Here is a 24,565-nt window from a genome sequence, read left to right as displayed (position 1 = left end):
TTTGGGCAGCTTGAGGTGAGTTATCAAGGCCCACTGAAGCTCACCACTATCGATAGTTTTTTTTTCCGGTTAAAGTGCATGCGCCGCCGCTGCAACTATCGTCTCATCTCTCGGTTGCCGTGTATCGTTTTGCTTCGTGCCAGCACTAGCTACACGCATAAATTTTTAGCGAAAAATTAGAAAAAGGCCAACCAAAAGCTGGCCAAATTTATAGCAAGTGCTATCTTGTGTTTGGCAACAGAATAACATTGTGTGATTATTGCACTTATTGCAACGGTGTTTTGTTTTCGTGTGCATTTACCGTACCGCAAACTTAGTCGCCCCGCACTTGCACTAACACACACACGCCGAGTGTGTGCGTGTGTGTGTGTGTGTATAGGTGACAATTTTTGTTGCGTGGTGCCGGGTTACAGCTACAAATATTACAATATTATTTTTGTTGTTGATTTGGGAAGCGCGCGCATCGATTGTGTGGCATGATATAAAAAACACACAGAAATAAAAACAACGCAAATTGTTGGCCGGTGCCGCAGTCAAAAACCACGTAACGCTAGCTAGCTGAGTGCAAGTGGCTCTCATCTCAAAATGATGTTCACGGTACGTTGTTGTTACGCCTTGTGCTGAGTTCTGCTGAGTTAAGCAGAGGGGTGCTTATCATACATATACAGCAGCCGATGCTTCCAATACAATCGATAAAAGGCGGCGCTGCAGAACTGCACACGAAGAAGAAGAGAGAGCCGCAAAAATTTGAGTGTATTTTTTTTTAAGATCAGCAGCAGTTCTTGTTATGCTCTGCTTATGTTTTGTGTGTGTGTGTGTGTGCAAATAGGCGAATAATGTCGTTATGCACACTCAATTAATCTAGTGTTGGAAAATGAAATATAAATGTTCTATGTGTTTTTATTCGTTTAGGGCACCAATCAGCAGCAGGACACGCGCTTCAGCGACAAGGAGAAGAAGCTAATGAAGCAAATGAAATTTGGGGATTGTCTCAACAAGCGCGTGGACATGTCCAAGGTCAAGTTGGATGTGCTGCGTCCCTGGATAAGCAAGAAAATCACCGATATTCTGCATATCGAGGATGATGTTGTCGTTGAATTTGTCTACAATCAGCTGGAGGAGGAGAAATATCCGTGCCCCAAAAAGATGCAAATCAATATGACTGGCTTCCTCAACGGTCGCAATGCGCGCCAATTTATGGGTGAACTCTGGTCGCTGCTGCTGTCCGCCCAGGACAGCGACAGTGGCATTCCTGCCGAATTCATACAGCAGAAAAAGGATGAGATACTCAAGCGCGAGGAGGAGCAACAACAGCAGCAGCAGCAGCAACAGCAGCAGCAAAAGCAACGCCAGCATCATCAGCAGCAGCAGCGTCAACGTGACTCGACACGCTCCCGTTCCCGATCACGTTCGCAGTCACGCACGAGGGACAAGCAGCGACGCCACGACAGATCAAAGTCTCGCTCACGCAGTCGCTCCATCTCGTCCAAAATGTTGGCTGCCTCGTCCAACAACAACAGCAACAACAACACTGCGGCACCGCCGCCCATTAACAGTGCAGCACGCGAAGCTGCCGCAAATGCAGCGGCACGTCTACGCAAACGTGGTGCGGGTGGTGGTGCCTCACCAGTTGCATCAACTGGTGCAGCAGCGGGTGCAACAACAACAACATCAGCAGCAGGAGCTGGAGCAGCAGCTCCTCCATCGAGCACATCCAGAGAGCGGCGTTCGAGTCGCCGTCGCTCACATTCCCGCTCACGATCCAATCGCTCAGCGGATGCGGCTGGTGGCACAGCAAAGACTCTAAATGGACGACACTCTGTGGCAAAGAAGTCGTCGCCGCCGTCGTCGGCAGCCGCCTCCAAAACCAAATCCAAGGCCAAATCCCGTTCACGTTCGCGCTCATCGCGCAGTCGCACCAGGTACAAATCGACTCCAAACTTCAGGTTGACTCAACTTACTGATTGCAATATAAATTCAATTAATTAAAACGATGCTCGATAAACATTCTTATAGGGATCCAAATTATAGCAACACAATTATTATTATTATATATACAATTTTTTTTGTTGTGTTCGTTTTCTCTTCCATTTATTTAGAATTTCTTAAGTTGAAAAATCTAAATAAAGTGAGGATTTTCTATTTCTCACTTTTCTAAGATTCTTCTTCCACTTCTGAAAATCGTATTCATAAGTTTCTTAAAACTACAAATTTAAGAAATACGTCTTTGAAAATATTTCTTATGAGAGTGAGTTATTATATTTTTCGCAACTGTAGACATATATATATATATTTATGTGTACAGATTTTAACCAGGCGCAGATCATCTTTATTTTGTGAATTGAAAATTGCAACTTTTCAAAATCTAAATACGCAGAAATTGCATTTTTTTATTTCTCTAGTCTAAATTTAAATTTGATTTATTAAGCAACATTTTATGAACTATTTTAATATCGCACACATTCTACTAAAGAGGCAGCTTGACAATGACATTATTCGATATATAATTATAAATGTATTTCGACATTATCAACGATGTAGATTTAGATGTAGATTCTTATATGCATATATATATTTGTGTCCTGAGATATTATATATTTCAAACGGATTATTTATTCAATTGGGAATTGCAACATTTCTAAATTTTAAATTATTCAGAAGCAGTTTTTTTTTAATTCCCTCGAAACTAATATATGATTTATTAAGCAACATTGTAATATCTGTTAATATATATTATGTTATCTGTAAAATCTGAGTAAGAAATGTCAATCAATGCTCGTTATTGAAAATGAAGTTTAACCAGTAACAATTCTGTTTCCATGGCAATTGATAACTTTTATTTGTCTTTTAGATCACGCAGTGGAGGCAAAGCAGGAGGCAAAGGCTCAGCAGGAGGCAAAGGCTCTGCAGCGGCGCGTTCCCGTTCCCGCAGCTCATCCCGCTCCTCGGTGCGCAGCAATCGTCGCCGACGCAGCTCCCGTTCCCGGGCCAGCAGCATCTCGCTCTCGCCCGAGCGCCAGCAGGATCAACAGTTTGAGCATCGGCGCAATAAGAATAGCGTGCAGAATAAGCGACAGTATCGCAATAACCGAGATGATTCCGCCAGCTCCATGGAGCGTGGTGATGCTCGTGCCCGCCAATTTGGTGGAGCTGGAGGAGGCGGTGGCGGTGGACGTCGTCCGCCGCCGCATGGCAGACGCTTCTCGCCACGCGGACGCAGTCCCATTCGCCAGGATAAAGGCGGCGGTGGACGTTTCCAGCGCTCCAATTCGCGACGTCGCTCGCGCTCCCGCATGCTATCCAGATCGCCCATGCGCTACTCCAGATCACCCAGGCGGTAAGAATCCATCATTTAAATCCCATTTATTAAATAATCTATTTAGTTAACTAAACCTAAAGTCAGTCAAAGTACAAAAAGTAAAACATAAATTAAATAATTAAGCAATTAAAATGTACAGTATTTATTTATTTATTTAATGCCATCTAAAGTCGGTAAAAAATAGATTCAATTAAATTAACTTTAAATTTAAATATAATATTAATATTAAACAATAATAAGAAATATTTATGAGAATTATAGGCACGCAAAAAACTTGATTAGCAAAAATAGATAGCAATTATAGAAATATTTATATGCATTTAAAATTGAAATTAAACTAAATTAGCAAATATAGAGAGCAGCTAAAGATATTAAAATGTATTGTAAACTTTGATCAACCAATTGAAAGATTATATAACATTAATTTGAGAAAGAACGAAGAATAACAGCAACTTAGTCTTAGTCTTCTTTATGAGCATTTAAAACTAAATTTTAGTTAAAAGGTTGTAATTTCGATAAGCATTTTGAACAACAATTAAACTAAATTAGCAATTATTGAGAAGAATTATATTTGAAGCAACTTGATCAACGTGATCACTTTAGGCTAAAATTTTGATAAGCGATTTATTTTGATAATTTTTGTCTTAAAAACCCCCCTGAATTTACAATAAGGAATATTGCAAATTATCTCAATCAATCAATCAAAAAACTAAAAGTTACATTAAAAAGAATAATAAACCCAAAAGAAAAATGGATAGGAAATTAGTGCATTTGAAGGTATCTAATAATCAGGAATGCAATTATCCTGTAACATAATATATATATATATATATATATATATATATATCCAGAACTGTATCGGCCAAAAAATGAATTTTGTTATTAGACTTATTAATTGTCATTTTTAAATAGTTAGCTTTGTATTTTATGGAGACTATTTTAAAAGTGTCAATTCGACTTGTCACAATCAGGACTTCAATTAACGATACTCATTAATCTTTACTCGATACTCGACACTTGACAATTTGTTCAGAAGTTTTTCAACGCGTTTTTCTAATGTACAATTTTCATAATTTTTCTGCATTCAGATTTAATAATCGGCGACGCTCGTCGCCGATGCATTTTCGCGGCGGCGGCGGTGGACGTGGGCGTGGTGGTAATCCGCGCAACATGTGGCAGCAACAGCAGCAGCAGCAGCAGCTGCACCGTGGCAACAGTCCCAACAATCATCGGGGTGGCGGCGGGGGCGGTCGCATCCACTGGCAGGCCAGGCAGAATAGTCCCAATGGCGGCGGACGTCGCTTTGTCGATCGACGTCAGTCGCCGCTGCCGCCGTCGTCGCAGCAGCAGCAGCGTCGCTACTCACGCGATCGTCGCCAGTCGCCGCAGCAGCAGCAGCCGCCTTCGGGTCAGCAGCAGCAGTTCCGCAAGCAGTTTTCGCCTGGACGTCGCTTCGAGCGTCGCGGTTCGCCGCCAGCGAACTTTAATCGCTGGGATCAGCAGCGTCAGCCGCTGCGCAGTCAGCAGCAGCAGCAGCGCATGGGTCGCTCCAGTTCTGGCAGCGTTAGTCCGCCGCCGCCGCGTCGCCAGCAGCAGCAGCGCAGCGTCAGTCCACTGCCGCCGCGACGTCGCAGTCGCTCGCGCAGTCGCAGTCAGCGCAGCCAGCATAGTCGCAGTCGCAGTCGATCCACTTCAAGGCAGCCGCAGCAGCAGCGTCGACGTCGTTCTGTGGAATTTGCCGGTCCCTCTGTCAACACCATCGATCTCTGTCGCGAGGAGCAGCAGCAGCAACCGTCGCAGCAGCAGCAGCAGCAGTCGCAGTCGCTGCGCAAATCAGAGTCTCTGCAGCAGCAGCCGCCACCGTCGCAGTCGCAGCCGCCGTCGCAGCTGCAGCGACGCCGCAGTCTTGCCAGTTTGTCGCGCACACCGTCGCCGTTCCTTAAATCGCATGAGCGCAGCGCTGCGTCGGCAGCGGCGTCGGCGTCTGCACCAAAGAAAGTTCGCAGCGGCGGCAACAAAAGTCAAAGCAGCAGCTCCGACAGCAGCGCCGACGACAGCGAGGACAGCGACGACGACGACCATCAGCATCAGCAGCAGCAGCTGCACAAGAAACAGCAGCAGCAGCGTCAACAGGCGCGTCGCAGCGCCAAAACGTCAAAGTCAAAGTCTGCGTCAGCGTCGGCGAAGTCGTCAAGTAACAAGGCTAAAGCGCTGCGCAGCTCTGCCAGCAGCAGCAGCAGCAGTGAGCAGCGCAGTGACGATGACGACAGCAGCGATGAGCGTCAGGCGACAAAGAAGAAGCAGCAACAGCTGGTGGCGAACCAGAAGCGTAAAGAGGAAACAACAACGACTGTGGCGTCGTCGGAGAAGCAGCGCCGCAGCGGGGACAAGAAACTGCAGCGCAGCATGTCAAATGATTTGCTGCCAACGGATGCGTTAATGGCGGACAGCAAGCAGAAAAGCTCCGACAGAAGCCGCAAGCGAAGTCATAAAAAATCGCGAAGCGGTGGTGGGGTTGGGGGCGGGGGTGGTGGTGGAGGGGGAGGTGAGGCCAGCGAATCGGAGGATGAACGTTTGCCCAAAAAGAAACGTAAGAAATCAAAGAAAGCGGCCGATACAAGTGAAAGCGACTCTGCGTCGGAGGCTGAGTCGTCATCGAAGCAGAAGAAGAAACACAAGAAGCATAAGAAGCACAGCAAGAAGAGCAAGAAGCATAAGAAGCATAAGCGAAAGAGCAGCAGCAACGCCAAGCATCGGCAAGACGCAAGCAGCTCAGACGCCAGCAGCGGCGGCGGTGGCGATGACGACGACGAGGAGCTTTCCACGAAGGCTGCCAAGCGGAATGGAAAGTTGCCGTTGCTCATCACTGGCAATCCCGGCATCAATGAGGATCTGGAGAAACAGCTGCGCGAGCGTGCACTCAAATCCATGAAGAAGTTGGACTGAAAAAACAACAACAACAACAAAGAGAAGAACATCAAGAGGAGGAAGAAGAAGAACAGCTACAATAAACTGACTAAACAAAAAAGAGAAATGAAATAACATTAACATTAATGCGAACTCCCTCATAAAAAAAGATACATATGCATATGGACGGACAGACAAGCTGAGAGACGGACAGACCGTTGGACAGACATGCGTAGCCATTTAAATACTAACGTAACATTCATATTTGCATACTACACATTAATTAATATTTCTAACAATTTATTTCATACACTTTAAGTCTCATTGCGCGTCAGAATCAATATAAGAGGACTTCGTGCATGATAAATACATTTTTTGTATTATGTACAAAAAGAAAAAACAAAATATTTCTCAAAAAAAAAAAAACAAAACCAGAAAAACAAACATATAAATAAAAAAAAAGCCAATGTGCTTTGGATACAAAAACAAAAAGAGAAAAAAATACATAAAGCAAACGCAAAACGTTTGGCAAAATGCAAGTTGCTGCAGTTAATTGGCAACAATGTTTGCTTAGAACACTACTGTTTAATGTCTAAGTAGGTTTTACAGAATGTAATTAATAATACCTAAAACGAAAATTGTGTGCGTTTGAAAGCATTATTAATTATTATAATACATACAACAACAAAAATAAACAATTGTAAAAGAAATCATTGGCATTTTGAATTTCGAAGAATTGAGGGCGCCCTCCTTACAACCCTAATCGTGTATACGTTATGCAACATTGTTTTCATCGGCGTTGGTCACACTAAGTGAAGCGTGATGGCAACGCTGCCAACAGTTGTCAAATGCTTTGACAGCGCACCAACTTCCTTTCCTTTTTTACGTATCGTACGAGATGGTAAGACTAAAAACATAAATGCAATTTAAATACGCTGACATCGACGCGCAATACAAACAAAAACGCAGTGAAATATAACAAAAATATCGCTACAAACTATGCGATTGTTGAATATGTGAGCATTTATGTGAAAGTGCGTTCGTTTAAATGAAAAAACTTCGAGTTTTTGTTTGTTGTTGCCGAGTCATCGAAAAAAAAGAATTGGGTTTAATTTGAGTAAAAATTTTTTAGGCTCGTGGACCTAAGAAACATTTGAAGCGCTTAGCGGCACCCAAGGCATGGATGTTGGACAAATTGGGAGGCGCCTTCGCCCCCCGTCCCTCGACCGGTCCACATAAGCTGCGCGAATCGCTGCCGCTGTTGATCTTCCTGAGAAATCGCCTCAAGTACGCTTTGAATGGCGCCGAGGTGACCAAAATTGTCATGCAGCGTCTCATCAAGGTCGACGGCAAGGTGCGCACCGATCCCACCTATCCAGCGGGATTCATGGGTGAGTCGACGAAGAGAAGGCCAATTTTCAATTTGCATTTATTTAATTTATTATTTATATTTAATTATTATTTATTTAATATTAATATTCAATTTATTTACATTATGATATTTAAATTATTAATTTATTTCTATTTAAATTATATTTTTAATTTATTATGTATATTATTCATTTATATTACTTATTTATTCTATAATGTAATTTTTGTAGATGTCATCACCATTGAGAAGACGGGTGAATTCTTCCGCCTGGTCTATGATGTCAAGGGTCGTTTCACCATTCATCGCATTTCCGCTGAGGAGGCAAAGGTAAGAAGAAAGGGAATACGGGAAGAGCATCGCTTGGAATTAGTTTATCGTGGGCTTCATCGAAGACCGTTTAGTGTTTACTTTTTACCCATACGCTAATTGGTTCAAAATGAAGCCGAAAGCAATTTTTGATACGACGGTCTCTGATTCTTGAGCATTTTGTCAGCCGTTTCAGTAACTTTTACGTGCAATTACAAATCAACCTAATTCCATTATAAACTAGGCTAGATTTAAGAGATTTCTTTATTAAATATTCAATATTTGTATTATTTATTATTAAATACTATTTTCTGGCTATTGCAGTACAAGCTGTGCAAGGTGCGCAAGACACAATTGGGTGCCAAGGGTGTTCCTTTTCTGGTTACGCATGACGGACGCACCATCCGCTATCCCGATCCGCTGGTGCACGCCAACGATACGGTGCAAGTGGACATTGCATCCGGAAAGATCACCGACTACATCAAGTTCGATTCGGGTAGGTGCTAAAGAGACTTTATGAATATTCTTGGCTGGTTCGAAGACCACAAAACGCATTCAAATTCAAGTTGCGTGGTTCAAAAACAAAGCCCAAAGCAATTTTTGATACGACGGTCTCTGATTTGTGCATTTTATCAGCCATTTCAGTAACTTTTACGTGCAATTACATTTGAAGCAAAACAAAAATAGATTGACCATAATAATAAACATTATATTTAAATTCGCAGGCAATCTGTGCATGATCACCGGAGGCAGGAATTTGGGACGTGTTGGCACCGTCGTTAACCGTGAGCGTCATCCCGGCTCTTTCGATATTGTGCACATTAAGGATTCGCAGGGACATGTGTTTGCCACTCGGCTGACCAACGTATTCATCATTGGCAAGGGCAACAAACCCTACATCTCCCTGCCAAAGGGCAAGGGTGTCAAGCTGAGCATCTCGGAGGAGCGCGACAAGCGTTTGGCCGCCAAGACCCACTAAATAAATAACATGCCAGCCAGCGAGACAGCCAGAGGGACAAGAGTAATGAGGATTTTTACTTTTTAGCATAACTCTGTACGTTAAAGCTACGGAATTACAAAAACAACGTAAACAAAAAGTATTTGTCTTTATTATGGAGTGACAATTTCCGCAAATGTAGGGTGCATTTAGCAACACTTTTCTAACAGCTCTCAATTGTTATCGATACAAAGTTGCTTAAATAATCGCCGTCACATGTGTTTTATCGAGAGCAATTTTAAAGTTGCAATTGAATTTTGGCAAACGTTTTCGCGTTGTTTTAATGTTCAAGAAAAAATTTGTAAAACAAGTCATGTTTTTAGAAATCATGAGACGTGAACATAATTTATTTGTCTGATTGTAATTGTAATATTGTAATTCAGGCTTTTCAGTTTGGCGCGCAATTTCTTTGGCTTATCAGTGTTCAGTGCTGTCAAATGTGTTAAGTGCAGGGCTGCAAAGCATAGCTAGTAAAAGTATTGTACTTATCGATAATAAGTTGTGTCTTTGTGTGTAATGCAGTGAAAGGCTTGCGCACTGGACAAATTAGTTAAAAAGAAACTTGGCCATCAACTTACCCACTGAAGTAAATCCTAGGTAACTAATACTAATAATTCGAAGCCATATAAATGCTGGCAACCACTGTGAACATGTGTGTGTTTGTGTGTTGGTCTGTTGTGCACCCGCATACATACGACGTACATATGTTTGTATATATGTGTTAGTGTGCGTGCGTGTGTGTGTGTGTATATTGGTCATATGTTAGCTTGTCTGATAAACTCTGTGAGCTTAAAGTGAATCATTTGTTTAGCTCGCAGTTCGAGTTTGTTTGCTTGTGTAATGTGAGGCGCATTAGTTTGCAGATAGTTGCGGTATGCTTGGAGGCCGACAACACAGTATAACTCAAATTCAGGTTCTTTGTATTCGCAGACAGAACACACCACCCACAAAAAAAAAGAAGAAAACCAAGACAAATCAGAGACACAGATCTGGAGTGATTAAATTTGTAAAGAGGAACCACAGACAGAGAGTAGGGCTGCTATCATGTCACAGGCACTCAATAATCCCACTGGAGGCGGCAGTTCACATCGTGATTATGGTGCCACATCGAGTGCCACACCCGAGGTTAGCTTTGCGGCTGCCTCCAATTCGGGCAATTCCGGTTTCAGTCCTACAGAGTTTGTCTCGCTGAGCGAGGATATTGGCCACAATATCACGGCGATCAACAGTAGCACCAAGCAGCTGGAGAAGCAACTTAAAATGATTGGCACCCCCAAGGATTTGAATGCGTTGCGCGAGAAAATACACAGCATCAATAAAAAGACCAATACCCGTGTCCAGGCAACCAGCAGCGACTTGCAACGGCTCCAAGCCGTTGTGCGTCATGGCGATCGCCAGCAGAAATTGCAGCTGGATAAACTGACTCATGAGTTTCAGAACGTTGTCGAGAAATACTCAACGCAGCAGAAGCGAATTTCGCTGGCCACCCGGCGTAGCTATCAGGCTGCCGCTGCCGAGCAGGAATCGGAGATCGGTGCCAGATCGCAGCTGCTGCAGGAGCAGCGGGAGGAGCAGGCGGGCCTCGAGCGCCAACACGATATGCTCGTGGAGCGTCAGCGCCAAGTTGAACAAATCGAGGCAGACATCATCGATGTGAATGTCATCATGAACAAGCTGAGCAACTTGGTCACTGAGCAGGGAGCGGTGGTCGGTGAGTACAATCAATCCCCAAACATTAAAGATATTTTCAAATTCGGAATATGTTGTCATATCGATTTCCTGTTTCGATAACGATTCTGTTTTGACTTTTATATGAGGCAGCTGTTCGATCAGCTGTCAATAGTTTATTTATTTAAAAAGTCCAAGAAATATAAGAAGTATAAAAGTATAAAATAGTTGAAATTAAATTAAAAATATAATTCAATTTCAAATATAAATTGTAGAAATATTAAATTGAATATTACATTTAAATTAAAAAAAAAAACTAAGAAATAATTATAAAATGTCTTGGGGTATTTAAATGCAAAAAGTTTAAGCTAGTTTATATAAAAAATGAAATGCATTAAATTTAAATTAAAGAAATAAGAAATATTTATAAGTTTTATAAGGTTTCGGGGGTATTTAAATTGGAAATGGTCCAGAATTTGTTGCATTGATTGGGAAAAACCCATCAAAAAATACAAATGAATTTTTAAACCCAACCGCAAAAATCAAAAATCATATCAAAATATTATTACCATATGAATATTTTTACCATATTGAAATTTCTAATTTGCAGGCACCATCGAGGAAACCATTGAACATACGACCGTTAATGTGGAAGAGGGGCGCAGCGAATTGGAGAAAGCGGCTGCCAGTCGTTATAGCCACCGCCGTAAGATACTAATACTTCTAGTGATTGCTGTGATAATAGGATTAGTCGTAACTGGCATTATAGTCGGAAAATTGAGTTAATTGTTTCACATACGTTTCACAATAGAAACATAAACATCTACACACACACACATATTTAATAATTCATTAAAATTTTCTAAAACTATTTTTATAAAAAATAATACAAAAAAAAAACAATATAATGCATTAATCACAAAGTGAGGAAAAGCGCGCGCCAAGCGAGCAAAGACAAAACAGCAAACATTAAATACAAATACGAGTTTAAATCGGAAGCGCGTTGTAGATTTTAGTTATGTGTATGAAAATAATAATTATAGTTATAAATATACATATATGTACAACAACAAAACAAAAAAAAAACATTTAAAATTATATAACAACTTACAATATTTAGCGCTTTTAAATGTTAAATTATTATCTGTTAAAACAAATATCACAATAATAATTTGCGTTTTGCATTGAATGTAGAATTTGTTTTTGTAGTAGCAAAAGATAATATTCGATGAATAATCGCTCTGTTTTCGTTTCTGTTTGTTTAAGGAATTCAAAGATAGCATATTATTTTCGATAAGCTTAAATATTTACTACGAAAGGGAATTGTACAATTCGTCTTTTCGTTAAAGAATAAGGTATATAACAGAAGTTTAACAGAGGTTTAAATGCGTTAACATGCTCGATTTTGCGCTCATCGTTATCGGCTGACCACCACACAGCGAATTGGCCATCAGCTGTGCAAAATAAAAACAATCATACAAAAACGTGCTTTTAGCGTAGTTATTGTTTATTAGCAGCAAAATGCCACAAGGTAAATTTAAGAAAGCTAAGTTACCGGCTGCCATACAAAACAAGAAGAAACAGCAGAAACAAGCAGCCTTCACACGTCGATCAAGTGAGTAGATCAATAATAATGTAAAACTATTTAATTACATTTTGCTTGCATTTTACAGATGCTCCCATCCAAGCGAAGAAAGGCAAATTCAATGAAACGCAAAAAATTAAGGCGGTCATTTCAAAATCGGTTAACAAAAGTGTCGAAAGCGAGCTCCGTTCGCGTGCCCACGAAGGATACATACAGCTCAGCAAAGCCCAAGAAGCCGTCGCCAAACATCATGCAACACAGGCAGCGGCAGCAGCAGCCGCCAGCACCAGCAAAACTGGGCAATAAATATTACCTAGTCTTACTTAGTTTAATTTCCTTATAATTAAATAATGTTACATTTTACAACATTACCTGATATGGTTCTCATTGTAAGAAGGCATTGCCAAAGCTGATTCCTGGGGTTAAATCTTTTATTGTGCCTGTAATAATCATATAGAATCATATTGGGAGTACTTATATTAGCTAACCTACTTACGGTAGTAAACTTTTATTATATAATCTTTCTTCTCTTTCGTATCGTTGTACAAAGCTTGTGTAAGCTTTCAATAATTTTCTTAAAGTAAAATGTGTCTGTTCCTATCTGCCATCAAAAATGAGCATCGATGGGATCTAAGAGTTTTCACTTTTGTAATATCAAATGGATTTGATCTTAAACTTTAAAATTCCAGCTATATGTCATATGAACAAATAATATTATTTTTGTTTACTACAAGACCATTTGATTGTGGTGGTGTTAAAAATTAAGTTAAAATTAGAATTATAAGCAATATGTTTGATTATAAAACATATGTAAATAAACTATAAATATGACTTGATCATTACTATAAGCGTTAGTTCCTTTATTTTTAATAAAGAAGTGTGTAGTTAGTGAAGAATCTTTACAATTACAGATCAAGGCAACGTAAATTTATATATATATATGTCTTAGACAAACAGAAAGTGCTCCCTAAAATAAAATAAAATGTGCCTGGATGATTGGTCTCCATATTATTCAGAAGGGAAATTTCTAAAATTCATGCTTGTAGCTTTCTAAAAACCATGTTTTGCATTTCAAAATTTCAGGGTGGATTTTGCTAAAAATTTAGAAAAAATATGTATGTAACATTAAAGAATTCGTATATTCGATTTTTTGTTAATTCAATTATTATTAAACATTAATATTTTAAAACTTTACATATATACAGTTTATAATATTCACATACTTAACTTGAAAGAACACGAATTCTAATATGAAAGCCGAGCCATTGATTGTTTCTGAATTTCGGAATGATTTTTTCTAAAAATTAATTTTTGGAAATGTTTTTCTTATTTCTTATGAAATTGAACTATTTTTCCTAATATTTAGAAATTATTTCTAAGAACATTTAAAACTTAATTCTTTTTTGGGGTGATTTACTAAAATTTACTGCGATTTTTTTATCACATACAACTTTGCTATGACAAAGTTTTTATATATATTTGTATAGTCTTCGGTAATACCCTTATTTTGGTGCCATTTTTAATGGCTGCCGGGTATATTAAGGAGCAGGGGCATGCGAGAAGCGTCCCCTCGAATCGAGTGGCGTTGTAATTGCTGGCTGAGTGCAATGCATTTGCATGCTGCTGAATATGCAAAGGACACTTCAATTTTCGCAACATAAAACTAAAAACGTAAAACGTTGACAGCCCGCCGCACCCAAACATCCAAACACCCAAACAGTGCACCTGGCCACACCTGGCTGCTGTTGTCGTGTGAGGGAACGAACGAGCTCATTTGCATGCGATTGACAGGCAGTGGGTGAGTGGGTTGTGGGACAAGGAAGGGGAAGGGGAATGGGAAGGGGGTCGGAATCAAAGTGCAATACGAATCAGCATAGAAAAACAAAGACAACAATCCGATTGACAGCGGATTTTCGCGTTATTCCATGCGGGGAGAGAGCGGACTAATTAAAAGCGCATCAAAAGCGCCAAATTTGCATAGCAAACGAAACGAAACGCAGCAAAAATTAAATAAAATTTGTTAGTTTCACATTTTCATTTTCATTTTCATTTTTTCTTTTCACTTTTCATCCTGCCAATGTCGAACAAGTTTTTATTTGATGAGTTGAGTATGCAGTGGAGCGGAGCGTGGGGTACGGGGTTGGGCAGGGGAGGCTACACGCCAAATAAATGTCAGCGCACAAAACTTTGTTGGCAAACTATTTTTATAATTAAACAAACACAAACTAATTGCGATAAGTAGAAAAATGACTTACTAATTTCGGGAACATTCCTCCGGCTGCCGGCAGCCGTAAACAATGCAAATGCCAAAGTTGCATGTTGCTCGCCCTTATTAATATTATTACTTTGACTGTTCTTGTTGCTTTTATACTTGGTCACCACAAAATGTTCCCCTCTTTTTATTAAAACTTTTTTTTTATATATGTAGTCCGCCCTTATGGCTTGTGAATATAATTTAATTTTAAGAATCCAGAGGAACAGTTGGAGGATGTTGCAGGCGAGCTGTCCGAGAGCGACTCTCATTATTAAGAAATACTCTGCCAAAATTCGAAAAGTCGATTACATCCGGGGAACGTTGTAGATTTGAGACTTCTTAGTGGAAACTGTCTAAAGCAAGAAGTCTGCCTTACTGTCTAGATGTTTGTCTAAAATTAGTGATTTGTCTAGGGTTAAGCCAAAAGATTGTTGATGTCTTTTGAAATCTCTGTAAGATTCCAATATTTTGTTTGATATTAACAAAAATGTTATAAATTCATATAATGATATTTCAAGTAAATTGCTTATCATGCTGTGGATCTTAACCCAAGAAAAAGCGTTGACGGTTCCCTGCTCAAATCTTCATGAAGATTGACTCCCTGCAGGATAACTGTCAACCCAGACATCGTTTTTGGTATTGGATATTGCGGTCACTGCATAGTTTCCATATAGAAATCTGAGCTTTCAATTCCCACCTAATAGCTACAGTTCCTTTATGTGTGGGTTATGTTTTCCTAGACTTCCTTGACTTCTCTTAATCCTTACTAAAAACAAAAACCAACTGCATATGAAAAATCTGACGCCCTAAAAAGTTGAATTAGTGTAATTTTTACCAGCAAATCATCTTGACTCTGATTTGATTTGACACTTTTGCTCAGACTAACGATCTGAGATAGTAGACAAACAAGATCTAAAATTAGTGGGAATGCGTGCAGCTGTATATTCTGTAGGTGAACATTAATAGATATGTTTATACAGTGTGGCGTCCGTGCAGAATATCTACCAATTGAATCGATCTCATAGACTCTCTTTCTCTCAGTTCTGGTAGAGATTAAATTTGTCGCAGATTTAGTTTGTCTAGCATCCACAGTCTCCGCGAATCGATCACCAATATCAATATTATGTAACTTGGCATACAATTTATCATCCGCAAAAATCAAGATCGGTTAAGAAATACAGCTGGAAATTGTATATTAATATTTACCAAAATTACTCACAGTTGTACAATTAAAAACGTGTGTTATTTTAAATATCTAAGACGTGTATGCCTTGTAATGGGGAAATACATTTATTTAGGATATTTTCTAATTGAGGTTAAAGAACTAGTTTTTCCCAAATTAAAAACAAATTAAAATTATAGATATAAAATCACACATTACAAAAAATTGACTGATGGATTCATAAATCTTAAGCCTACATTTTGAAAATCGCCAGATGTTAAATGACAGATAGATTCAGGTGACTTATACATATATCATCCGGATTTATCAGCTTTACACAAAGGTATAAAAAGGAGAGTTGTCAAAAACGAATATTTTATATATAAATTCAAAGATTACTAAAAAAAAATGATTGATGGATTTAGGCTCGCTGGATTCTCACACAGCTTAAGAGTTGCACTTTAATTACAAATATTTTCTATAATTGGACACCCGCACAGCTGTACGTTTGTCACACATACTGTCAAAGGATAACGAGCATTACAAAAGCGGAAATGACACGACCAAGCGTCCCTCACAAGTTTTTCCATTTAAAACATATTTGACCGGTGCGATTAATGCTCAAATGTGTGCCTTGAGCGGGCAGCGCAAAAACAAAACAAAACAAAAAAAAAAAACAAAAAAAGGAAAAAATGTATATATTTGAATATCGACGTGTGGCCATTGTCCAGTGGCCAGAATGGAATGTCCAGCCGTGCCTACCTGTGGCTGCCTCATTGTGCGCGAGGCGCGCATGTAAATTTGTCCAACTGGATGCAAAGACAAACACTTGAAACGTTGAAAGACAATCGGACAAACGGCCGACAGTTTGTGGCCACCTGCGGCATTTATTTATTTCATTTTTTCACTTTTTTTCTTTTTGCATACAATTGCAACTTGGCCAAGCGACCTGTGTGTGAATTTTGATTTATTCGACAATGACAATACATATATATATATGCATAGTTTTCAGCTTCAGCTTTATTTTCGGTTAAGGCCTACATTAAATTTGCAGCTTTTCTCGTTCGATAAATGCAAATGTGTGGCATGAAAATAAGCTGTCAAACGGACTCTACAATAGAAGTGGATTCGGTTCAATTGTTTGGTGGTGCAGCTTGGGAATGCTGAAAAGGATCGGTTTATAAAGTGGCTATGGATGAGTCTCGACTCAGGCTACGAATTTTTGTTTGTGCAAATAAATTCTAATAGGCGAAGAAATACCCGAATAAACATGGCCAAAAAAGATATGGCAGCCATATGATAAATTACTCTGATGTTGATAATTCCTTACCAAAATCTTACTAGTTAATATTTAGTTGATCTTGTTACCTTAGTTGGGAAAATATATTTCCTTAGAATCCATTCTTTTCAATAAAAATAGGAGAAAATTGATATCTCCCAAGTCGGATTATCCTTAAAACTGAGAGTCTTTCTACAATGCCTTGCAAACTTTACCACAAAATAATATACCCTTTGCAAGGGTATTAAAATGAATAAAGGCAGATTCGAAAGCCAAGTCTCGGACAACGTGCTTTGCATTTTCACATTTTTAAAGTTAGCTTATATATGCGACTTTTACGTTGGGTTGCCTTCGGGGTTATTCCCTTTCACACATTTACCCAGCAAACAATTTTAAATGCCAAGGCTTCTAAAACGCACGCTTAGCCATTATGTAATTTTTATGCACATATGTTTTATGGGGCGCAACGGTGCTGATATCAAACTGTATCTACAACTTCAATTTAATTATAAGCCGCGCATGGCTCATCAAAATTTCTGCATCGAGTGTTGCAGGTGCAAATACAAAACTTCAGAGTCCGCACCGGCAGTCGCCACTTTGCCAGTCGTCAGTCCTGACCGATCCCAGCTCATTTTCGGTTCCACATTATTATTATCCACGCTTTGTGGCCCGGTCTCTGTCCCTGTCTGGTCAGGTTGTTCGACTTTGCCGGCCGCGATACAATTCATTTGCAAAGCGTATCCAAAAATGTTGATGGGATTATTATATGTTGTTCTTGAATGTTGAACTGCAGGTGGAATCTCAATATACCTGTGTGTGTGTGTTTGTGTGTGTTTGTGATCAGGTCTTTATCTTTTTAATGTCTTGGATTGCTTTGTGTTTTTCTTAAAGCATTCATTTATGTATTACAAGTTAGAAATCCGTGTGGACAGGTGAATTTGCCTGCCCCTGCTTATTGGATACCTATTTTTGTGGCAGTCAGGCTACAGAAATGTATAATTTTGTCTTGCTAGTGAAATTGCTGATTATGAATGCTAGTAGCAGCTAAAGGACAGGTGAGGGAAATTCAGTGGAATGACGCCTGGGAATGCAGTTGATGCGAATGTGGGAAAAAGTTTGTCAGAGATAGTGAATTTATTATGGCAAATGTTATTGATATTTCTTCTTGATTTCCTGTCTCATTTAGGATTAAATTTAATATTGTTGTTAAAAATTGTTGCAAAATATAATTGATATATCTTGTTGATTTCTTATCTGATTTAGGCTTAAATAAAATAACTTATATTAAGTAATGTTGCTTGAAACTCTGATCTAACTGAATTATAAACAAAATGTAAGACAGAAACTCAATATTCTAAACATTTATAAACAATTTATTATGGCAAAATATTATTGAAACTTTTTCGCTTGCTAATTGATTTTTTAACTCATTTCCCACAAAATGAAATAACTAACATTACTCAAAACATTCTAATTGAAATAGCAATTAAATGTTGTGTGTTCAAAACATTAATACCAACTTTGCTTGTAATTATTTATTTACCGTCAAGTGGTCACTTTATAACTACATTTTATTTTAATTTAATTATTGTCCATTAAAAACAATCCACAGTTTAAGAAGAAACATTTAATATTAAAAGTGATTAATTGAATTAAAATTTAGAATTAAAAAGTAATAAAAAAAAATAAAGGCTATATTACAAAGCATAAATTCGATTGCTATAATAATGCAACAAAATACAAAATACTTTGAAACAAATAAAATATTCCTTAACAATCAAAACTGCTTTTCTCAACAAAGCTAAAGGATTATGTCTAGTTGATTTGTTGCCTTTAGCATCCATTGTATTGATTTATTGCAGTGCAATTTCCTAAATTTGCGTTTTATATAAAAATCAGTAAACTAATGTGGAAATAAATATTAAAGAACTGGGATGCTGTTTACTTCCGCCGGCTGCCATTTAAACTAAAAACGGAAGAAAAAATCTGCTGCAAAAAACGTTAACCGGATGTAAATGAAGGTCCAGCTGTATGCCGAACTGCAATTGTCATCAATACACCATCAGCAACAACAATAACAGCAAGGACTACAAAGCCAATTCACAAAAACAAAGGCCAGCGACAACAATAAAAACAACCAAAGGCAAAAAGCGAATTTCAATAACGGATGTAAATAAACCACAAGAGATCGATTACCTCCCCAGCGTGCGGGCAGCGGCAACAGAGGCGACGGCGACAGCAGCGGGGCAGGGGCGGGTAGAGTCCTCACTGCCTCACCTGCCTGCTGTCAGGATAACAGATGCGCACTGGTACAGCACACACAACTTTTATCTGGCATGCAAAAATATCAGTTAACTGCATAAGCAGCGCGATGCGGAACAGCTACAAGAAACATGCCAGTAAAAACTTAACCAGAGAAAGAGAGACTGAGATGAAAAACGCATGGCTGGACTGCTAATTACCCTGCAGTTGGTCTAATTCTCTAGTCTCACAACCAATACATTTTCGTCAGGCTCCTAAACGGTATACAACTATGTAGTAGACTATAGATTAAACTCAACTATTTAAAAAATTTGTTACCTTCTTAAACAGAATTATTTATTTAATGACGACTAATATTGCAAGAAATAATTTAAAATGTCATTAAAATGTACAAATAAATCAAATTAAATCAAGTTAAAATTTGTTTATTGTTTGATAACCTATTTTTATAATTTAATATATTTTTCACTGGTTGCAGTTCAAGTGTTTTATTGTTTATTGTATGCTCCGATATATTTTGCATTCATATATATTCGTATTAAGCATATTAAAATTAAAAATAAAATGTAATATTTATGTTTTTTAAATTAAATTAATTTTGAAATATATGAAAAATGGATAAATGTTCTGGTGGCATTTAATTGCAAAATTGAATGGGTTGGGGAAGAAAAAACCCAAACAGGCCTAGCATGAGAAAGAGTTAACAAGAATTAATTAAAATGCCGAACAAAAAGGAAAAGGATAAAATTGCTAGAGAAAACCTAATGTAATCACAACAGAGTACTTTATGCAAAGAATAATTACTAGTTCACCGGTTAAGAGAATGTGGCAAGGTGTGCAAGCACTACAAGCACTTAAACTTGCATCACGTTAGTTGGGGAGGGAAAGTCAATGAGGAATCTATCGTTTTACGGCGGCAACTCACCCTAAACATTGCGAAGAAGAGCGAGAAGTATGCATTTCTTTTGCACAGATTCCCATCTGACTTGGGGAATCGGATATTTTGGAATCCACACACAAGATTCGTATTCCTCACATTAAGTTTAGGGTTAAATTAATAGATTGCAATGAACACAAAACAGTGTACATGTGTATACCCTCTCAGGCAAATTGCAAAGGGTATAAACAGCTGTTGTACCTTAACAAATCTTGCGTGCTGTTTGCAAAAAAAGTGCCAGCTTTAAATTTATTTAATTCAGCCAAGCAACAAAAAATACATATAAACATAAAAACGCAGCAGCCGCAAGCGCTGACGAAGTCGGCGACTGGTTGAGATCGACAGAGGCAACAGCAAAAGCAATGGAAAAAAACAACAAAAGCTCATTAAAGTATTGCACCTGGTGCATCTGGGAGAAGAGAGCGCAAACTGAATTTGAAACTGAAACTGGTCCTGATCTGTGCGCCTGCGCAAATGGCAGAGCCAGAAATCGGTTGGACGCTTGAGGGCGATATTGTGGATATTTATAAGATAAGGCAGTGGGCAGGCATTCATAAATGTGTTTATATTATTACGGTAAACAGTCTGATGCATTTTAAATTGAATTTAAGTCCACGCGCAACGCCACTCTCAATAATTGGCCCCGGGAAAGTGGTCCGTAATGAGCCATTCTCATCATCAACCTGGTGACCCAGCGATTTAGCCGAGCGAAAAGTCATCAATTGAATATGTAAAAGTTTGCACACTGCTTATTATTTTAATACTTTATCTCACACATGGATGTATGTACGTGTGTCAGTGTGTCAGTGTGTATCAGTGTGTGTGTAACCCAAATTCACCCATTTTCAGCTGGCCAAATATTGTAAAGGTTCGATTCCTTGGAACAATAATTCAAAAGTCATCTCTGGGTCTCATTGTAAACGCATTAAGTCCAAGAAAGAAGCAGCCGTCTCTCGAGGTGTAAAGAATGCTGCTGTGCCGACAAAGAGTCAGGCTCAAAACGCCTACAGATGCACAATGCCTCAATAGAAACAGTTGCACACAGTCACAAAACCAAATTGCCAGCATTGTGCCAAGGTTGAAGCATTAATCATGTACCCAACATGCAGCTCGCATATACGAGTATGTAAGTATTTTTGACCAAGGTCATAAATGTCTCCAATGCTTTAATAAAGTAAGCAATGCGAATGTTTTACTGGCCTGCAGCTGAAAACAAAACAAAATGAATCCTTGCGGTCCAGATTGCCAGATTGAACAAAGGACAAAAGTCATTTGAGATTCGTTAAAGAAAAATTACACGACGTTTTGTGGAGCAATTACCAGGTGTAAAAATGCTCAGGGCGTGGACTAATTGTTCGACCCGGTCCAACATTCGACTTGCCTCATGCAGCACACTCTCTTTGGCCAATGACAAATGCACTGGGCAGGACTCGGACTGCCAGCTTCAAGGCTTCGCACTGGTTCTGCGTAATCAAATGCAGGACCTCAAAGTGCGCTGTAATTTTGTGATTCTTTTGTCTGTTGCTGCCCAATTGTTTTGCGGCCTTTGTCGGAACTTTTATTGAAAAGCATATCGAGTAGTAGGTCTGCTTCTACGCATTGTCAATTGTGCGCTTCTACTGAAGCGTTATTAATGTTGGTCGGCCGCTGCCAGAAAGTAGTTCTCAAGTACATTTGCCATTTGATTTGTGCGGCTGCGAATGATTTGACAGTTCAGAATACGTGGAAAACTCTGATTTGTAGGCGACTTTTTGCTTGATGTTTGATTAACGACTTTTAAGCAATCGACATGCTGAGCAACAATATTTTTCAGAATAAAAATCATGCTAATTACGGCAGCATTACATGATGCGTTGATAATTGAATAAAATCATAATGATAATTGACAATACATTTTGTTAATTTAAATTAAAAAAGCATAAATATTACATTTTATGTCAGTTTATTTATTTTATATTTCTTGTAATTATCGGCGTTGCCTGCTTTTAGTCGACATTAAATTACTAAATAAACAAGAGAGGACGTTGCAGTCGAACGTAACCGACTGCGAAATACTCTGAGTTTGCCTTGAAAATTGTGTGTGAAATGGGCTTTTGGAATTTTTTGGTTACCAGCAAGTTACCTTCCACGGGAGCTACCAGTTATATACTCAATAACTGCAGAAGATATTGCCCTTTCAAACTTGTAGGGGCAGGGCGATCTTTAAAGGACATCGATTTGATCGATTTCCTAACCTCCTTGTGGACATAGCACTCCAAATTTGTTCACTTTGTCTGATGCGGGCACAGACCTGTATATGTTCCAACTTTCAAGAATCCATCTCTAAGGGTCTGACCTGGCGGACATTGCACAAAACCAATATCAGATGTTCGTTATCAGAGTATATAAAAACTTATATATAAAATAATCAGATGTGAACAGAATTAGTCTTGATTGGAGTAAAATATCATTGGAGAAATTGGTAGGTTTCTTAAATCTATTTTGTGAAATTTAAGATTCGTCAATTTATTCCGACTTAAACTTTTTCAGCATTTAATCTGTTGCATGCCTAAGATAATCGTTCGTATTTATTTCTTAGCATATTTTCAATAATTCGAGCGCACTCCAATTTCGACTTTGTGTAACACTATTAACACAAATTATTCTCCTTATCTCTTAACTGATATTCATCACTGGCCTTTGTCGCATAATACCTTGGTTGCAAATGGTTCCTTTGCTTAGGTTTAATGCACTCAATTTACCATTTGCCTTTGACAATATCGACGAATCGTTTATAATCGCCTAAAACTTATCGAGGAATCCATCTGAATTTTGCACATGGAAAGGATGCTTTGTGCAAGGCAAATTCAAAACACTTAACTGGGCCCAGACCACAGACTATTACCGACTATTGCAATCTATCAGCAACATCAGAGGCAGCTCAGCTCAGCTCAGCTCAGCTAGGAGCCATTTCCGAAACTAAGTGTTGGGTTGTTCCTGTTCCTGGGCCACCACCTTTTCCTTGGCATTGTGGTTTGGGCCCGGTGGGTATTCAATATTTTTTTATTTGGCAAAGCGTCTCATGTGACACAGAATAGCTCTGTGCAGAGGAAGTAGGTGTATATGTTGTGGTTGATTCAGGCTGCCATACAGGATACACACTGGATACCTGTACTATGAAGGGCGGGGGAAGGATGCTGTTGCTTCTGTAAGCTGATACGAGCACATTGGGAGCGCGCAATTTTGGCGTTAGTCTAAAATGCGGTCTGGCATTTAATTTCTATTTCAACATTTCATTGAAATTCGAGCCCTCCACACAGGTGTGCTGGGCAACTGGGGATCTACCGAGGGAGATGTTAACCTAACCGAACTGAACTGAACTGAACTGAACTGAACTGAGAGCTGGGAGTTGGAACTGTGACTGGCCTCGCTACAGGTATAGGTATAGGTACAGGTATTGCTATAGGTATGTATTTCCATCGCATTTGTTGGCTCTTTGGCCACGCTATTCACTTATGTGTATTTAACGTTCGTCCATCGTTTCTCTATTTATTTTACCTTTGAGAATTTCGCCTCAAATTGTGCGTGTTGCACAGTTGACATGTCAGAACATGTCAGGGCAGGGCAGGGCAAGGCAGGGCAGGACATCGACTTCTGGGGTTTACCTGTGGGGCCACTCGCTTGGCGCTCCTTAAAATGTCAAACGCTCTGGCAGCGGCAACGTCACATGTGGCGCTTGTGCCGCTAATGGAAATTGTGGCAAGCAACTGACGCACGACGACTTCCTGCCGTGTAACTCGAAATTTATGCTAAAAAGCTGTTACTCAGGCAGGACTCTCTCTGTGTGTGTGTGGGTGTGTGTGTGGGGGAAGGCTGATGGGGGTTAAAGGTGGTTTTATACACGTTTTGGAGGCCTTTTGCCTTTTGGTTATTTTTGGAGAAAAAACAATATTTTGATCTATGTACCTGAGTGACTTGGCTTCTTTTTTTTTAATTTCAAGTACATGCGAAGGATATAATTATTATGCTGGACTTATTGTAGCGTATGAATTTTACAAATAAAACAAGAGTAATTAAAATTTAAGACGTAAAATGTTATAAATTTTTGATATTTAAAATTTTAAAAAAGGCAATAAAAAATTAGAATTTAAAGTGTATAACATAAAACATTAGGTACATTTAATGTAAATTTAAATACTGGCAAAGGATGTAATTAACATTTTTTTAATTGTCACTTATGAATTAGAGGTTTAGAATTTTGATTGCAAAATATATAATATATGATATCTGGGAATATTGAAATGGTCCAACATTATGGCAATTGTTGGGGAAACCCGCAAAAAAGAACAATCAACCAACTTTTTACAATGGTTAATAATTAAATTTATTTTTTATTATATTCCATATGTAATTTAGAATTCAAGTTTTTGGACTTTTGACCTTAATAAGCTTTATTTCTTTCCCAATCGCACAAGTACTTGCGTTCTGCAAATAGTTGGCAAGTGTATACAATTTTCGTTTTGGGTAAAATTAAAGTT

The 24,565-nt window shown here is 38.9% G+C and overlaps 4 protein-coding genes and 2 non-coding genes across 7 annotated transcripts; all 6 read left to right on the top strand.

The window, feature by feature from the left end:
- The first annotated feature begins 152 nt into the window (after positions 1–152).
- On the top strand, positions 153–6,315 carry LOC6557596 (serine/arginine repetitive matrix protein 1). Its single transcript, XM_032737438.2, has 4 exons — positions 153–597; positions 913–1,922; positions 2,852–3,337; positions 4,408–6,315. Exons 1-4 carry the CDS (start codon positions 586–588, stop codon positions 6,263–6,265), a joined length of 3,366 nt encoding a protein of 1,121 aa, XP_032593329.1. The 5' UTR covers positions 153–585; the 3' UTR covers positions 6,266–6,315.
- Positions 6,316–7,067: 752 nt separating this feature from the next.
- LOC6558666 (40S ribosomal protein S4) lies at positions 7,068–9,001 on the top strand. Its single transcript, XM_001985541.2, has 5 exons — positions 7,068–7,127; positions 7,359–7,617; positions 7,828–7,925; positions 8,229–8,400; positions 8,630–9,001. The coding sequence occupies exons 1-5, from the start codon at positions 7,125–7,127 to the stop codon at positions 8,881–8,883; spliced, it is 786 nt and encodes a 261-aa protein (XP_001985577.1). The 5' UTR covers positions 7,068–7,124; the 3' UTR covers positions 8,884–9,001.
- Positions 7,973–8,124, top strand: LOC6558316. The gene has a single exon (XR_047050.2). It is a non-coding gene; the product is annotated as a small nucleolar RNA psi28S-3327 (small nucleolar RNA).
- Positions 8,428–8,573, top strand: LOC6557852. The gene has a single exon (XR_047051.2). It is a non-coding gene; the product is annotated as a small nucleolar RNA psi28S-3327 (small nucleolar RNA).
- Positions 9,002–9,379: 378 nt separating the features above from the next.
- LOC6557655 (syntaxin-12) lies at positions 9,380–11,760 on the top strand. Of its 2 annotated transcripts, none has more exons than XM_032735433.2 (3): positions 9,380–9,498; positions 9,832–10,612; positions 11,180–11,694. In XM_032735433.2, exons 2-3 carry the CDS (start codon positions 9,946–9,948, stop codon positions 11,353–11,355), a joined length of 843 nt encoding a protein of 280 aa, XP_032591324.1. In that variant the 5' UTR covers positions 9,380–9,498; positions 9,832–9,945; the 3' UTR covers positions 11,356–11,694. The 2 variants fall into 2 exon arrangements, with proteins under 2 accessions (XP_032591324.1, XP_001985578.1); XM_001985542.2 differs by having other exon boundaries at positions 9,418–9,498; positions 9,815–10,612; positions 11,180–11,760.
- A 289-nt stretch (positions 11,761–12,049) lies between these two features.
- Positions 12,050–12,525, top strand: LOC6557762. The gene is made up of 2 exons (XM_001985543.3): positions 12,050–12,184; positions 12,243–12,525. The coding sequence occupies exons 1-2, from the start codon at positions 12,091–12,093 to the stop codon at positions 12,458–12,460; spliced, it is 312 nt and encodes a 103-aa protein (XP_001985579.1). The 5' UTR covers positions 12,050–12,090; the 3' UTR covers positions 12,461–12,525.
- Positions 12,526–24,565: the final 12,040 nt, after the last annotated feature.

The sequence above is a fragment of the Drosophila grimshawi genome, unplaced genomic scaffold (genome assembly GCF_018153295.1).
Source record: "Drosophila grimshawi isolate 15287-2541.00 unplaced genomic scaffold, ASM1815329v1 contig_44, whole genome shotgun sequence".
Taxonomy (NCBI): Eukaryota; Metazoa; Arthropoda; class Insecta; order Diptera; family Drosophilidae; genus Drosophila; species Drosophila grimshawi.
The sequence above is the reverse complement of the archived record's forward strand: the minus strand, read 5'-3'. Positions and strand labels throughout refer to the sequence as shown.

Bases quoted from the DNA above. Each gene is read 5' to 3' on its own strand.
- LOC6557596 (XM_032737438.2), top strand. The intron at 1,923-2,851 runs GTACAAATCGAC...TTTGTCTTTTAG, and splicing joins TCATCGCGCAGTCGCACCAG to ATCACGCAGTGGAGGCAAAG. The intron at 3,338-4,407 runs GTAAGAATCCAT...TTCTGCATTCAG, and splicing joins TACTCCAGATCACCCAGGCG to ATTTAATAATCGGCGACGCT.
- LOC6558666 (XM_001985541.2), top strand. The intron at 7,618-7,827 runs GTGAGTCGACGA...TAATTTTTGTAG, and splicing joins CTATCCAGCGGGATTCATGG to ATGTCATCACCATTGAGAAG. The intron at 8,401-8,629 runs GTAGGTGCTAAA...TTAAATTCGCAG, and splicing joins CTACATCAAGTTCGATTCGG to GCAATCTGTGCATGATCACC.
- LOC6557655 (XM_001985542.2), top strand. From the start codon at position 9,946: ATGTCACAGGCACTCAATAATCCCACTGGAGGCGGCAGTTCACATCGT. The intron at 10,613-11,179 runs GTGAGTACAATC...TCTAATTTGCAG, and splicing joins TGAGCAGGGAGCGGTGGTCG to GCACCATCGAGGAAACCATT.
- LOC6557762 (XM_001985543.3), top strand. From the start codon at position 12,091: ATGCCACAAGGTAAATTTAAGAAAGCTAAGTTACCGGCTGCCATACAA. The intron at 12,185-12,242 runs GTGAGTAGATCA...TGCATTTTACAG, and splicing joins AGCCTTCACACGTCGATCAA to ATGCTCCCATCCAAGCGAAG.